At 34.0% G+C, this 18,500-nt stretch overlaps 1 protein-coding gene across 1 annotated transcript in view; it reads left to right on the top strand.

The window, feature by feature from the left end:
• Window positions 1-18,500, top strand: part of LOC124534077 — a 78,270-nt gene that overhangs the window by 42,677 nt on the left and 17,093 nt on the right. Inside the window, exon 3 of the mRNA XM_047109741.1 lies at window positions 12,958-13,069. Coding sequence (XP_046965697.1) covers window positions 12,958-13,069 — 112 coding nt within the window. The remainder of the gene's footprint in view (window positions 1-12,957; window positions 13,070-18,500) is intronic.

Here is an 18,500-nt window from a genome sequence, read left to right as displayed (position 1 = left end):
TAATTAACATGACTGTATTTTTTAAATGTTAAAAAAGAATAACTACTGAGTTTCTTGCCGGTTCTTCTCGGTAGAATCGACTTTCCGAACCGGTGGTAGCTTCACTTAATTGTAAAATGACGATTCAAAAGTGCTTATAAAAGCCTACTTTAATAAAGTTTATTTTGATTTTGATTACTTGTGAAGTAACTTCATGTTTTATATGGGTTAATATCAATTACTTACCACGAATAATTATACTATAGGTCAATCTTTTATCGATTAATGTAATTTATATTAATGTTTTTAGTATAAGTTTCCTTATAAAGTTGTATTTGATTTTTGATATCATATTATGTTTTGTATAAGTGCAAGTAAAAAAGTCAATTAATATTTAATAATATTTCATATTGTGAAGTGGATACATAATTATATGGACCAGTTCATTTTTTAATTAGATAATTTTCCATTCCAGTACTTTCAGGTCTCGGCTATTCATATTTTAACACCTGCGCCAGAATACATTTAGCTAAGTGCACAAGAAACTACTAGATTTCGCGCTATACCAGCTAGTTATTTATACAAATATTTCACAAAATACTTTATATATAAGGATCGAAAAAAAATATAGCGTTTGTTTCACATGTTTGAAAATGGAATTGTTGTTTGGTTCTTGCAAATAACGAGTTAAATGAAGGCGTAAATGAGAGCTGGCAGGTAAATACTTTAAACCGCGACTGGAACGTGATTTCAAATAAAATGATACGATTCAGTTCGGAAACAAATGAAAATCGAAGCGATGTAATCGATTTTCGAATTACATCGAAACAAAATTGAATCTACTCAACACAATGCATCCGTGCACTTGTTACAGTTAATTGCAAAATTTCATATTTTATTATATTAATAGCGTTAGCCGATTTTTCCCCAATGATTATGGGACGATAGCTGCACATAAATCGGTTTTGGTTGGTCTCATTTTAAAGTGCTCCAGCAGTAGCTGTCACATGTGCAGAATCAAGGGGTTTCTTGAATGTAATAATCTAAATTGTAATTAATACAGAATTAATTTTAGAGATCGGAAAAAGTTACTGGCCAATTCTAACTGGCCAGTAACTTTGTTTTTTGTCTTATACTTTAGTATAATACAAAAAATATTAAAACGGAAACATTAATTTGCTATGGACAGATTCCAATTGTAACTGAACCGATTATGTTTATACGTTGTTCAAATATAATATATTTCACATTCCAAATTTAATTTATATAAAGTTTCATAATTTTAGTGTGACATGCAGTTTACAATGAAATAAAATCAAAACAATATGTGTCATATGCTTTTGAAATTCCTACAAAAACTTTTGAATAAACGTGGCTCATTAGTGCTAATGTACATTGCAAATGATAAATATACACAACAACAACAGCCTGTAAATTCCCACTGCTGGGCTAAAGGCCTCCTCCCCCTTTAAGGAGAAGGTTTGGAACATATTCCACCACGCTGTTCCAATGCGGGTTGGTGGAATTCACATGTGGCAGAATTGCTATGAAATTTGTCACATGCAGGTTTCCTCACGATGTTTTCCTTCACCGCTGAGCACGAGATGAATTATAAAGACAAATTAAGCACATGAATCAGCGGTGCTTGCCTGGATTTGAACCCGCAATCATCGGTTAAGATGCACGCGTTCTAACCACAGGGCCATCTCTGCTCTCTGATAAATATACGTTAAATATTTTTTTTAAATAATAATTTCGTGGATAGTTTAAATAGTAATTTTTTGAATTTAAAACGGTTTCAGATTGTATTTGAAAATAATAAACTAAATATTTTTAACGGTTTTTTTATATTGATTAATATGCGAACTATCTTTCTCGGGATTTCATTTCTTGCAATACAATTTGTCATCAAGACGTCCCCCATCGAAACGGATCGAATAGAATCTGAATCACCGCAAACTTCCCCTCTCGTCGCAAGAAATGTGATCTGCGAGAGTGTTTTTGTCAACCTAAGGGGTTCCGTGTGTAGTAACTAATTTAATTTCTAAGTAATGTAAAATCAACATAGTATTGATCCAAACTCACCACTCTCCCTTTATTTAAAAACTCTCTTTTTTTGTTAAATATCCAACTAAAAATAATTTTCAAATGTAAGTTAGATGTGGATGTTTTATATTATCTTCTATTCTATTTTTATAAACTAGTTTAAACCTGCGACTTGGCCCGCGTTTAAAAGGGTGCTGGGGTCGGCACTCTATGTCCTTTTCTGTACTACCAATAATGCATATTTTTAGTATGCATAACAGTATGATGATCATCAGTTGAATAACAAACAATAAAGCAAACTTTTACATATATAATACTAGTAGTCGCGCAAGGCTTCGTTCACGTTTTAAAATGTTGATTGTCATGTGTTAGCCAAAAAAGTAGCCTAAGCCCTTTGTTGGAGAGTTCAAGTTTGCTTCATACCAATTTTCAATTCGGTTCAGCGGTTTAATCGTAAAAGAGCGTCAGACAGACAGAGTTACTTTCTCATTTATAATATTAATAAAGATTAGTTAGAAAGAACGCAATAATGACTTACAAATGTTGTAAATGATAATCAAAATAAATTATTGCTTGAAAAGGAATGATATAAATCAAAAATGCATTCAAAAGGGTTTCACTTTATGACGTATCTCTAAATGTGATTAATACCCATCTTGGGGGAGGTGCGTAGACAATGCCGCCCTTCCCTGAATGAGTCACGCACGTCCAGACATAAACATAAAAGCGCCAGCAAGTGCCGTTAGAAGTGAAAATTAAGTACAATTATTTTTTATGAGTCTCCTGGAATCCGCCTAGTGGCTGGTTTCAAAGAAACGTCAACGAACTATTATTATTTTTTATCGAGTGTCTAAATTGATCCCTATTTTCTAATGTACGTTATACATGTACGTCAAATTGTGACTCATTTTTTTTTCGATTTATTTTAAAGCTTAGTTTCTAAGTTAAGTAGAACTAGTGAGTAAAACAGAAGTGCCTCTTTTTCATCAATATTGTACTAAAGCAATAAATAAATACAATAAAACAGATCTATTTAATCTTGTGCATATTAATATGATTTATCTATATAGATATAATTTAGACGGGCGTTCATTTTATTCATTGTTCAAATATAAATGTCACTTTTGTTACAAAGTTCCTCAAAAACTTTAAACGATTTTTAAGATATTTTCACTCTCACAACTGCACAGCAGCTTTCGCCGGCGGTTATTCCGAACTGACACGATTTGGGACTCTTCAAGAAAAGAGCGTATTCTTTCCTTAAGGATCTAACGCACCTGTAAGCCATCCGATGTTTAAAATGTCCATGGGCAGTGGTAATCACTTTCCATCAGATGAACATAATGCACGTTTGCCTACTATAACAAAAAAAAAACACAAAAGTGCTGAAAGATGGATCTTAAAAAGGAAACTTAAAAAGAACGGTTATTAAATACGGTCTTACCTATTTTTAAATAAGAAAAATTAATCATGTCAACGAGTTTCGATCACCGAACTGTTCAGTGAGGTCACTGACGACGTGAAAAGAAACGCATTGACCTCACTCGATGACATGGTATGTTCACCAGTATTCTATAAAACAAATTTAGATTTTAATGATGTGTCGTTAATCTTCTCTGATCTATTTTTGGTACTATTAAATGAGGAGACGCTTTCATTGTAAAACTGAAATATGTACTAAACCAATATGTATATAAAACTTGTACTAAAGAGTAGGTTGCAAAGAAGGGTTTATATAACTGGCGACCCGCTCCGAAATATACTACAGAATTTGTTGATTTACGACATCACATTAGAAAGTTCTAAAGTTATCAGTGTTTCTTTACTATCCATGTATTATATACAAAAATCTTCCCCTCGAATCACTCTATCTATTAAAAAAAAAACGCATTAAGATCCGTTGCCTAGTTTTAAATATCTAAGCGTACATAGGGACAGATAGCAGTAAGCGACTTTGTTTTCTACTATGTAATTAACTTCGCTTCGCAGTTTCTTCCGATTTGAATTTAGAATAAAATTGTTAATACAAATAATGACTTGTATTAATTCATATTTTTAACACTGTAATATTTATATTTTAAAATGTTTCTCATAGAAGTGTTCGATGGTTGCCGGCTAATGATTTGCGTCTTTATAAGGCGTTTTTCATAAAAATGAAACAATTTCCATAATGATTGCTGCTTAAGCTTGATGAAGCGTACTTAAGTTTAAAGTCAAAGTTTTACAAGCGCTTCACTCAAGCAATCACGGCTACGAGGGGATTTTAAGTTGGATAATATTATTAAATATTTGCTATGGAAATGCCAACGCGAGCGCCGTCCACATCGAGGTCGAGGGTGTATCTTGAACCGGCTCATTTATTAAAAGTTCTAGCTGGCGAATATATATTTCTCTATTCATAGCATTTTGTAATTAGTTGAAATAGCCCCGGCTCTTCAATAACTGACGTGCACTCTATGATTCAATGCGGTTTATTTATTTCACTTGCGATCTATAATAAACACGGTTTTCATTGTTGAAAAAGAGTAACTACTGAATTTCTTGCAGGTTATTCACGATAGAATCCATTTTCCGAACCGGTGGTAGCTTCACTTAATTGTTAATGACGATCCAAAAGTGCTTGTAAAAGCCTAATTGAATATAGTTTATTTTGATTTTGTATTTATATAGACATATAAATAATTTTGTATAATACTAGCAAATCCCTGGCTGACTTCCTATCAGTGTGTACCCTTATATACCAATGTCGTGACGAATAGTTGAATCGAGAACGGTATAGAAGTCGATGCTTTGCAACGCTATCTTGTAGTGAGTTACAACTGAGTGGATAGTATACATTTCTTAAAGAACTCAAGGCCTATGAAACCTTGACCTTAAATAAATTTACCGTAGCGAGGAATTACTCGGGTAGAGAAGGTAATCTCGATTACTGTATCAAGCCTGTCCTAGGCGAGGTAGGGAGACCCCGCTAGTTATGAAAAATTACATATTATAAAGTCGGTTCTTCAATAGCAACCTAATTTTAATAATACGTCACATTTCTGGCTCATTGAGAGAGCATATACAGCAAACAAGTCAGTTCTTCTTAAAGCTCAGTTCTTGTCTTTCTCACTTATTTAATAATGAATAATGTATGATTACATGTTGGGCGATGTAATGCTCAGTTTTTACTAACTCATGTAAAGCTCGATTCTCTGAACCCTTCTGAACCTTCTGAAAACAAAAGGAAGCTCTCCTTTCTTAAATATATTTGGTGGTGTCGTAGTCATATTATCTTTAACGGATATTCCAAATTACATTATGTTGTTTCATATAAAAAACGTGCAGTGAGATTGTCGGAAAGTTAAAGTAATAAATAATAACTTGAACGTAGACCACGTTTCTACTTTTTATTGTGAAAACCCCAACACGATCCCCCGTGACGGCGTTGAATGATTACTTCTACTTTCATGGGTTGGGTTCTACACTGGATGTTCCATCCATTAGTTACACTGGAATCTACCGCAAAACTTGCTACCCTTGTACAGTTTCTGCTTGTTTACTGAAAACTGGAAGAGACGAAACTAATTTTATTCCAAGGACTAACACTGACTATAAGTTACGACACGTTTCTAGTGTCTAGGATAATTTTATGTTCGTGTTTTTTTTTTAAAATACTTCGCCGCTTTTACCCATGAAAAGTTTGTAATTGAATTTTCTTCGCGTGCAGAACTCTATGGTTATTTGAATAAAAAACGCATTCTGGTTTTAAAATTCGAACGCCTCACATCGCCTGTCACTCGCAGAATATGTTTTCCTGTCCGTTGTTATTGCTGGCCGTAAATCTCTTGATTATCGTGGAACGTGAAAAATATTTAAAAAAAAAACTTGTACCTTTTATATAACGTGACACGTATATTTGACAAATAAAGCTACAATTTCTGACTAAGTAGTATTGACTACTATTGTTGCTGGCAATATTATTTCAAGAATATTTTACACTAGCGACCCGCTTCGGCTTCGCACGACTTCTTGATATAAATCGTTTTATTATGATCAAATTATATAAAATCATTATAAATTGTAGCATATGTGTTATTTTTGTGTATAACCTACATTACTTTAAAATTTCACACAAATCCTTTGAATAGTTTTTTCTTGAAAGAGTAACAAATACATACATACATCCATCCTCACAAACTTTCCTATTATAATGTTAATAGAATAGGATTAGTAGGATTGCATTTGGCTTAACTTTGAAAATGAAAATAAAACCTCATTTCAAATAGACTTCATAGACAATTTTGTACAGTCAAAAGTCACAACTCATACAAATTATAAGTTTTAATACACTGTTATTAAGTGGCACTTACGTGGTTTGTATTGTGACATTTATACACGAATTCTTACCAATCCAGGATGACTTTTCAGTTCGGAATGTTGCCCGTATACCTGAATAGCGGACGGTTGACCCAAAAAATCGAACCCTTTCCTGTAACGCTGTCATTAATCATCGTTTACAAAATTGTACAATGCTTGTATCAGTAACCCTCAAAAAGGTTTCTTTTCATAAATAAATTTACTTATAATAACGTGGATTATGGATACATGAGTAGGTACGTTTACATATTTGTTTTGTCTTAGAATAATTGTATGTTATTTTAAACTATAAAACAGCGACTTTCTGCCAATTGGTATTCAATAGACTGTAATAAAGCCAATTTAGCTCGATTAGCCCTTTTAAAAGAAGGGTTGGAGATAATTCCACCACACTTTTCCAATGCGGTGTAGTGTATACACTCACATGAAGAAAATTAATTGCTGTTTTCCTGGGTACTGAATCCGCAATCACCGGTTAAGAGCAACGCGTTCTAACTACTAGACCATCTCGGCAATAAAAAACCAACATTTGACGTATCTACATTAAAGGCTCTAACAAAATTATGCTCTCGTGACGTAACATTAAATATATAGTATTCTATATATATATACATATGTATATCTTTAAAAGTAATAAATAAAACAAATGAGCTACTTTAATTTTATTGTATTCGTTTTTCTTGTCTTTTATTTTATACAATAATAATATAAAGTGTCGCCGTCACTTATAATTTGTGCCGCGTATTTATTTACGTGTCGCGACCGATTTTAACAGTCGGCTATAAATTATTTACGACTATTTTTATCGTACGTCTAGTCGTAGCGTTATAAAGCCTTCCCCAGCAATAACTGACATATTTATATTGATTATATTTTTTAATGCTATTATATTATAGTCTCATAAATATTATTATTTATTTTTATGAGACTAATGTAAGGGTTACGAAATTTACATATAAATCAATACTTTACAGCGCAAATGATAAATTTGCTGTTTATAATATCAAAATAACTGCTCTTTACTAAATGCATATGTTTGTACACACGGTGCTTTATGTCTGTCTGTTTGTTCCGACTAATCTCTGGAACGGCTGTACCGATTTTGACGAAATTCACTGGCCAATAGCTGATGTAATGAGGAGTAACTTAGACTATAACTATATTTATTTTATATTTAAAAGCGCACGAAGTCGCGAGCATAGTATTTCTTTAAAACTAAGCATTTTTTATTTATTTTATGTAAGCTGACGTCATATCAGATATAAAGCTACAGTTAATATAAAGCCACTGTTACTCATAGATGTTGGTATTTTATGAACTGCAAAGATTTCCTTACGTTAATAAAGCGAACCATGCAATACATGATAATTTTTAAATTTAGTCTTTAATTCCACTGGCTAACTTACCTTTGAACCTGGCACGATACAGTACTTAGTACGTAATTACTACCATTACGAAGATATAATCGTTAATTCTTGTATAAGATTTTGCTATTTTTCTTTTAGTGAGTTTATTTATGTTTTTTTTCAAATATTAAAACGTTAAAACTGTCCGAGTTCACGACATTTCGTCTCAGCTCGGCACCAGAGGCATTTCAAATAAAAGTACTTCAAACGTTTCAAGTAAATACTGACTCTAAGCTAACTTGGTATATCATGCCTTCAAATAAAACTACCCTGTTTACAGTCAACTTGAACTGCATAACTTTGAATATTTCATAGTTTTAAAAACTTGCATCATAAAATACATATTACTTTTCGTGCTTGACTAACTACCCAGATCTCCCATTGTGGAGGGCTTAACAGGGGATGGGGGGAGTTGACAAACATACAAGGCGACTGTATGAACAATTTCAAATCAAATCTAATTTAATCAAAATATACTTTAATCAAGTAGACTTTTACTTAAGCACTTTTGAATTGTCATTTGACAATTAAGTGAAGCTACCACCGGTTCCGAAAGTAGATTATACCGAAGACAACCGATTAACTCAGTAGTTACTCTTTTTCAACATTTAAAACTACAGTCATGTTAGTTAAATACACATATATGTATGTATGTAATATACGTATCCTGCCAACAAGTCAAGTATTAATTCCATGCGTTTTTATCGTCTGCATAATAATTATAAATAAGCTCACATACAGTCATCATCCTCACAATTAATCTATAGGTACCTTCTATATTGATATCATAAATGTGAAAATAACTCTCTCTATCTATCTCTTGCTCTTTAGCGACCAAACCAATGTGGCGAATTTGATAAAATTTGCTATAAAGCAAACTTAATTACTTATGAATAAAGATATATCGATTAAAACGCTGAGTCGGGCACAATATAGCATAGATATTAGGAAGTGACTTGAAATACGTAAATCTAAGTTTTGTTCATCTTTATTCCTACTTACATTTAAATAAAATATTTATATCTTGCAATAAAAATTCAATATTATATTTAAAATGAAACTTTTTTGTGAAATGATAAATAGGTGCCTTTTCTAGTGTCATTTGTGGTAAGTGTTTCATTTTATTAATTTGCATGTCGTAATAAATACTGTTTGTTCGTCACGAGTCGTTTCCGACAATAAGTCACGCTCGGATGCTGAAAATCAATTTACTTTTGTTTCTCCATTCAGTGCGATGACACTGAAAGAACTTATTGAATAACTATAACGAATCTAACTGTACCTGTTTCGTTTAAAACAGATGGATCATTTACCTGTAAGGTAATATATCTATATCTAGGTGGTAGGGCTTTGTGCAAGCCCGCCTGGGTAGGTACCTTCCACTCAATGTTGTCTTAAATTTTCGCGATGATTGCACATTTAAATAAAACTATTTAAACCGGATGAATCGCGTATATTAATTATTTTTAAACATCCCGACGTTTCGAGCACTTTGCAGTGTTCGTGGTCACGGGCAGACTAAGATAACATTTGTCTATTTGAAGAACAAAGAAAATATTATTAACAACTACCGCCAACGATTTCTCAATTGATATCTTGAGTAACGTTCCGGTTGCACGCAGAAGGCACTAACTGTATCTTTAGGTCTTGCAGTCAGTTGGATTTGGGATTTTAAATTTTTAATAAGTGGATCCCAGGTGTTAGAAAGTCTCCAACCATCTTCTCTATTGAAGTTCGGATGTTTTTGAATTTCAATAGCCTCGCGTATCATTCTAGGAATGAATCTGTGTTCTCTAGCGAGGATCTGTGGTTTATCAAATCGGATAAAATGGTTAGGTTTATCCAGAGCATGTTCACAGACTGCAGACTTAGAAGAACGCCTATTTTTGACATCTCCTATATGTTCCTTGACCCTGGTACCGATACTTCTCTTTGTTTGGCCTATGTAAGATAAACCACACTCACATTCGAGTTTATATACTCCTGCAGTTTGTAAAGGAATATTACTCTTGATAGGTCTCAAGAACTGGCTCACTTTCTTATGAGGCTTGTAAACGGTTCTAATTGAAGTTCGCTTCAAGATGTTGCCAATCCTGTCTGTAACTCCCTTCACATATGGTAGAAATGCAGGTTGTCGCTCAACTGTGGGTGGCTTGATACGGCTATTATATACGGATATTAACAACTACCGCCAACGAAATCGTTGGCGGTAGTTGTTAATAATATTTTCTTTGTTCTTCAAATAGACAAATGTCATCTTAGTCTGCCCGTGACCACGAACACTGCAAAGTGCTCGAAACGTCGGGATGTTTAAAAATAATTAATATACGCGATTCATCCGTTATAAATAGTTTTATTAAAATGTACCTTCCACTCATCAGTTATTCTACTACCAAATAACAGTACTCCGTATTGTTGTGTTCCGGTCTGAAGGGTGAGTGAGCCATTGTAACTATAGACACAAGCGATGTAAAATCTCAGTTCCCAAGGTTGGTGGCACATTGACGATCTAAGGAATAGATAATATTTCTTACAGTGTCAATCTATGGGTAATGGTGACTTACGATCAGGTAGCCTATGTGCTTGTCCGCCAACCAATTCCATAAAAAAAATTTGTGCCATTGTTTTGATCAACTAACAAAACTATTACGAAACGACAACGGACATCAGCTGTCCCTCAGAGATTGCTCAACTAGCGACGTTGGCTGCATCTTGATGACTTAGTAATTGACTCGGTAATCATCAGCAAGGGCCAAGTACCAAATATCAAATGCCGTTTTTGTATCAAATATAGGCTCAGGTGATTTTAATTCAGGATCATTACATAGTATAAAACAAAGTCGCTTACCGCTGTCTATACCTATGTATGCTTAGATCTGTAATATTACGCAACGGATTTTGATGCGCTTTTCTTAATTGATAGAGTGATAAAAACACTGATAATTTTAGTTTTTAAAGTGATGTCGTAAGTAAATAATTTCTGTAATATATTTAGTATCAGCATTATTTACCCGTGCGTAGCTGGGGCGGGTCGCTAGTATGTAATTAAATTGTTTTATTTAATCTGTGACCGAACAAGAAATTCAAACTATAACCAGAGTGGTAAATTACAACTGATATACGTGATGATATGATATACGTAATAATACGTAATGATATACGTAAGAAAGTTGTCATTTAATAATGATTATGAAATCTTTATTAAATGACAACTTTCTTTAAAAAATTATACACAAAAGAAAAATGTATTTTTCAACCACAAAACAGATTCCAGAGATATGTCCTCATACGAAGTGTAACACCTCTAGCGCTCTCATTATAAGAGCCCTTTGTCCCGCCGCGCCTCACGAACGCGGTGTTGCGTTACTTTCTTATCGATGCTCCTCCACCACACGAGCCGTGCCTGCGGAATGTCATCGTGTAGTTTTTGAGTTTTAGCGACGAATAGACACTATATTGATCGTCGTTCAAGGCAACAGCACTGCAAGGCCGATGTCTATGTATATAATACAACACGGTTTGAAACGATCATGACTAGGCAAATTTTGCTATAAATAGGTGCATACATGCATATTTAAAATTTAAGACTAAATATATACAGTTAAAGTATATACAACGTTTAATTATAATAGTATGCTTGCAACGTCATTAAAATCATTTTAATGTTATGAATGAATAATTATCTGTATAATTGTGTGATATTTTTTTATTAAAAATGTAAGTAAAAAGTATTAAATATATCTGGGTTAACGCGCAAAGCGAAGGTTGCTGCGATGCGGTATCCTATGTAGACACTACGGTTAGATCTGTGCTATCAAATAACGCGACGACAAATACTTCGTTCTACAATATTGTCACACGTACAGACGAGCTATTGACGAATTTATGACACTTTCACTTCGCTTTATAGGTCAAATATACCTATATCATACAGTTGTATCTAAAACATTAGTCTACGTATATTATATAAGATAATATTTTTTATACACATTAAATTTTAGAAATACATAACAATCCTACAATTTATGCGTATAGCTTATTCCTATCAAAGAAGGAATACAGATAAACAAACCGTATATTTCGTCAATGCTATTTGTTAATTAGATACTGACCTATATTGTGCACTACTTAAATTTCTTGCTTATTCTATCATTATTTGTATTATAGAACTATTTTCATTCGACAGCTTTTATCTAATTGAATTTTACTTCCAAAGATCCGATAACAGCTTCGTACGACGTTCGAAATGCTGCTTTTTCAAAATTTAATAATAAATATCAAGGTTATTCAAGTCCTCAACCAAAGATGTCGAGTCAAATCGATGTCAAAAGTCATTTATTTGGCTTTGTCCTTTCGTGGCAGGAATAGACTAGGAAGGCTAGACACATAAGAGTATCGTACAAGATTGAATTCTGAATCGTCTAAAGTTATACCGACTGAATTATAAAAGATCGCGCCGCAAGTGCACAATTTAAATTGAAAATTTATAATTTATCTATCTATAATTTTACTTGAAAAAAAAAAATTTGATGCTTGTCTGGACTGAAGTTTGCTTTCTTTATTCAGTATATGTTTAGTCTCTAAGATATCGGCTGGAGTTTATTAACAATGTCAGTCATATACATAGACATATTAATTAATTGTCGCTTTAAAATATTCATAAAAATGTTTAGAGTCATCTAGCTAGACAGTTACTTTCACATTTCTAATATACATATGTAGTATAGATTAAATAGAAGGAAGCCGACATAGCCCATTGGTTAGAACTCGTACATCTTAACCTATAATTGTGGATTCAAACTCAGGCAAGCACTACTGAATTTTCTTGTTATTTTTATTTATAATTCATCTCGTGCTCGGAGGTGAAGGAAGACATCGTAAGGAAACTCGCATGTGTCTAATTTCAACGAAATTCTGCGACATGTGAATCCACCGCCCCGCGCATTTGAGCAGCGTGGTGGAACATACTTCCCCTTAAAGGCAGAGGAGGCCTTAGTCCAGATTTAGGAAATTTACTGGCTGTTATTGTTACTGTTTTTTTAAACAGAATATACAAACAGCCTTTACCTGACGCCTAAAATACATAAGAGTGATGTTCCTACTTACCATGTAGGTACTCCATTATACTTTACCTATTTCTTAAGTTATCAACGTTCTTTTGTTTCAGGGGGACGGCAGCCTGCTCCTTAAAAAGGTGGGCGTCGATGACGAGGGCCTATACGAGTGCGGCGTGGAAAATGAAACCGCGTACGTTGATAGAGTCAATCTAACAGTCAGAAGTGAGTATGGTTCGTTGATGTTGTGTCTATAGTAGTGAATAATCTAGTGATAATCTTATTTAATAAGTGATTCTCTGATTTCTTGTTGGGAACAAACATGATATAGTATTGTTTGCTGATGATACCTCTTTGGTTTTTAAAATTAATAGGAAACAGGTTCAGTATGACGATGTAAACAATGCTATGTCCGATATAGTACATTGGTTTAGCGTAAATAATCTTAGACTGAATAATAAAAAAACTAAAATTGTAAAATTTAGCACACCAAATGTGCAAAATGTAAAACCCGATGTACTTATCAATGGGGAATCGATGGATCCAGTTGAAACAACTGAATTTCTTGGCCTTAGTCTTGATGCCAAGTTACAGTGGCTCCCCCACATAAACGGATTGGCGGGTAGACTGAGTTCTGCGGCATTTGCGGTCAAAAAAATTAGATTACTTACTGATGTTGATACGGCTCGACTAGTATATTTTAGTTACTTTCATAGTATAATGTCCTACGGTATTATGCTTTGGGGTAACGCAGCCGCTATCCAAACTATATTTGTGCTGCAGAAGAGGGCTATTCGCGCAATCTATAACCTAGGAGCCAAGGAATCTTTAAGGCATAGATTTAAAGAAATTAAGATATTGACTGTTGCTTCTCAATACATATTTTGTAATGTTTTGTATGTACGGAAAAATATTAATGTTTTTATGAGAAAATGTGATTCTCATAACATTGGTACAAGGAACAAACACAATCTTGTTACTCCTGTTACTCGACTGCATAGAGTCAGTAACTCTTTTGTGGGGCAATGTATACGCTTCTACAACAGGATCCCAGAAAGCGTTCAAAATGCTTCTGTTGCCAAATTTAAAAAAATTGTTGAGGAACGCTTGTGTGCAAAAGGTTACTATACAATTAGCGAGTTTATGTTTGATAGCACACCTTGGGAATGAAACGATCGCCTCCTGGCTATTTCTAATCATATACTACTATGTAAGGTACATAAATGTACATAAATTTGACAAAAAAAAATAACAGAAAAAAAAGACCCGCTGAGTTTCTTTCGCCGGTTCTTCTCAGGCCAGGGTGTTCCTTTTTCCGAACCGGTGGTAGTGTTTATTTGACAATCAATAAGTAAGTGTAATGCTTTTATATTGAATAAAGGAATTTGAGTTTGAGTTCTCATTTTGAAGAGCTTGAAGTGCTTGAACGGGTGTGCAGAAAATTAAAAAGCATTGTAGATTGCAATTTACTAAATTGTTACAACTTAACAAAGGTTAATTTTAGACAGCTAATTAGCATCATATATAAAAATAGTAATTAGATTAACTCGAATCCTATTCAAAATAAAATTAGCTTGAAGAATAATCCTGACTTTATATGATGTTGAAATTATCACATGAACAAGATAAGTATATGATCTGTAAGATACCGCAGGGGATAATGCCATCGTAAAGCTGTGAAATGTCTAGAATTCAGGCAATAAATCAAAAGATTAAATAAAGGTCGTCTAACGGGAGCAATCTTGTCCAGATGCGTCTGAACGTATCGTACGTACGTGATGTAGTAGCCTTTATCTCGATTATTTTCGTGCTATTATTCTTTATTCTATTTAAGTCTTTATGGCATTTTGACATTTGAAATTCGAGATTTGACTTTTTTATTCTGGAGGCAGTCCAGTAGGGTGTTCGTCTGCATATTCGATTTTACTTGGGATCGGCGCAGCATTTCTTCTTCTTTCATACTTCTCTATCGGACGTCATCTCACAAGTAACGTTTATTCTAACGAGGTCGTTTCACACAATCTATCCTTCGTTTGTTTGGTCGTCCCCCACCTCTTTATCCCTGTGAAAATAAATAATATGAAAATCTGCTCAGTATTATTTATTGTTGTACATAGTTCAATAGTTATAGTGTTTATTAAGAAGTATGGAGGAACTTTGTTCAATGAAATATCTATATTACTAATTAGAATTATGTATATCTATATTCATATTATAAATGCGAAAATTCGCACGTCTGTCTATCTATCTGTTACAATATCGCGGTCAAACCACTGAAATGAATTTGATGAAAGTTTAATTTATGAAGAAAGATTTGACCCTAAGAAAGCACATAGACTACTATTTGTACCTAATATTAACCTCTGACGACCAACCCATAAAACACAAGCGAAACTACGGGCGACAAAGAGTATAATATATAATAGATACAAATAATATATGAAAACACAATACCGTATCTATACGGATTAATTCTACTCTACGGCGTGTAATATTTATAAATAATAATTATTTTCCTGTAGCTGCCGTTTACATAACGACCATTACACGCTTAATAACCCCGTGTGGAAAATCAATTCATACAAAACAATTTAGTGGCATTCAGCGCGCTACAGTAATCCCATCGTGATACCAGGGACAATCTGTTAAATTGGATCCATTACGGTGACTCCATGATACGCTGTTTACACGGGACAGTCCTAAACCGAACGCCGCATGTTGCTATTACTTTTATATATAAAACCTTATTTAAACTAAGGCTTAACTTTAAATCATTCGATCAAAAAGGTATAAAATAAGTTACAATATTTTTTATTAGTATTAATTTAAAAGAAAAGCATGCTCGTACTCATAGCTGTTTGATGCTCCATGACAATTCAACTTTATAGCATGCTGTATATGTGTATAGAGTTGATTCAATCAAGTGAAAATGTAATGTCACATAGCGAAAGTCTGATCTGAGACGAAAATGAAATGTAAAAATGGTGATTACATGAAAGAGAATGTACACTCCAAGCACTAAAAAACTATGTTGCAGCTTCTGTAGCCCAGCGTTATATGTATAAATATTTTTGAAATTACTTACACTATATGCAAATTAAAATATTGCCATAATTTGCCATCTATTTGGCATCGGCGCAGTGCAAGAAAAATAATTTGGCAGATTATTACGGTCGGTCGCCTTCTTAATAGCAAGTATTACTTTAATAGTGATTTCCTTTCACAACAGACTATTGAAACATTTTACACGTGTATAGTATAGTCTCATGTGTTTAACACATAATCGACTGCACTTTATTTCACCGGTAACTCATTGATATAATTTACACGATTTTTTTCCGAATCTAAACGACTTGGGAACCTTCAAGAAAAGAGCGTACACTTTCCTCAAAGGCCGGCAAAGCACCTGCAAAACCCCTGGTGTTGCAGATGTCCATGGGCGGTGATAGTTACTTTCCATCAGGTGACATTCCTGCTCTCCACCAATCACATAAAAACAGTATCGTCCCGAAAGTAGACAAAAGAAAATTTTCTTCGCCAAGTCAAGTTAGAAGCTCATTTCAGAACGCTGGTCTACAATGGAAAAATCCATTTTCACTATAATTTCATGGTCACTCTACCCTCTATATTGTACCTGAAGACGCGTCACACAACTCACAAGGCCGCCTAATGACTGTCATTATTGTCCACTCGTTGCATCCTCAGCGCTCTACTACGTATTACCTAAACGTCATATATTTCAAAAGATACATCTTGATTTATATTTGGTCATTTTATATTGACATATCTTTGATTCGCTACGTGATGTGACTTTATGCGTGCAGTTAATTAAACATAGAGCAATCTTAAAATTAATTTCTTCAGTGAATTCCTTCGTCAGTTTGAAAACAAGCAACCGACTATTAGAAGTTTTTGGTTGCTTTTCTTAGGTGCGATTAGTATGGTCTTCGTTGACACACACCAAAATCTGATTATGAAAATTAAACCTTAAATTCAAAAATAAATAAAAAATTAAATTCGTTTAAAATGACGTCCAAAATGGACCATCACTAACCTATGACAGGTTTGACAACCCTAACAATGATTTTCAGTGAATTCCGAGATATGAGTATGTAGTCTACATAGGGGGCGCATAGTTATAGCCTAGTAGCCTTGTCCTAGTCAATGTTCGAGAATTGTCAAGAGAATTGGACGTTACTAAATCGAACCGACTAGGTGTGTTAAATACTAACGAAATGCGGTTGTAGTTAGTTTCTGAACGTCGATATTTAATAAATCGTCTAGACAGTAGCCGCCGTCTATTTGCTCGGTCGAATTCAGCATTCGATCTACGACTAAGACTTTCACTAGGCTACATCTTATGTATAAAACGAATAAAGGCATATCTGTTTATGATTAATAGTCTACCACACTTTTGAGTTGAATCCCAAACCTTCTCCTCAAAGGGAGAGGAGGCCTTAGTCCAGCAGTGGGAAATTTACAAACTGTTGTTGTTGTTTTGTTGACACCTTTGACCGATTACTATGGAATTTTTTTTTTTATCAAAATCAACATATAATATGCACTTTATTAAAGGAGGCTTTAAATGTCTGTAACGCTACGCCAAAGTGCCGTATAACATAATATTCCGAAAATAACCAAAATGTACTAGACTAGCGGTATCAATATCAGTTAGTTGTCTAACTTTTCTAACCGCTGAGCTCAGCTGAGTCCCGCTTTCAGGGAGGGATAAATGGGGACTGCTCTGAAGTTTAGTATCCAACACTATTCCTAAAAAATACCGTAGTGACTATATCATGATAGCCAATTTTGCTTTCTTACATTTCCTAGGGTAAAATCAACACATTTTGTTTTGTGATGACTCCAAACTTAATTATTTATTGTGAACCAATCGTGTATCTGTGATAATGCACTGTTTACATCGTACTTGTGGAAAACAATTCATTTTGTTGCAATTCGCTGTTAAATGGCACTGCAGAAAAACATCTGCCAAGTTTTGTTTTTCCCTCTTTAATACGTAGACTGACTAGCAAATGGGTTTTCTAATACTAAGTGTTCACCACCGCTCATAAACATTGGCGCTGTAAGAGTCAAAATCTTTCAAGAACTTTGGAAACGTCACTTTGAAGAATTATAGTAAAGGTCTACCGCTTCGAAATGTAGATTCTATCGAGTTCTATCAAAAACTCAGTAGTTACTCAGTAGTTAAATAGAATAATTAACGATGTCTTACATCCTATTCTAATCTTGAGAAGTAATCTTACTTGTAACTGTAATTGCACTGACTCACGCACCCTTAGAATCGTAAGTATCGTAAATCGTATGTACACAATCGTACACAATATTACTAAGTAGTGCTACTAGAGTCGAGATGGCCCAGTGGTTAGAACGCATGCATCTTAACCGATGATTGCCGATTCACCGATGAATATTCATGTGCTTAATTTGTGTTTATAATTCATCTCCTGCTCGGCAGTGAAGGAAAATATCGTGAGGAAACCTGCATCTGTATAATTCTGTCACATACGTGTTCCACCGACCCGCATTGGAACAGCGTGGTGAAATATGTGCCAAGCCTTCTCCTCAAAGGGAGAAGAAGACCTTGGCCCAACAGTGGGAAATTTACAGGCTGTTGTTACTGTTTTTGTTGTGCTAC

Source organism: Vanessa cardui, chromosome 12 (assembly GCF_905220365.1).
Source record: "Vanessa cardui chromosome 12, ilVanCard2.1, whole genome shotgun sequence".
Lineage (NCBI taxonomy): Eukaryota > Metazoa > Arthropoda > Insecta > Lepidoptera > Nymphalidae > Vanessa > Vanessa cardui.
This window is presented reverse-complemented; position numbering and strand designations above follow the sequence as displayed.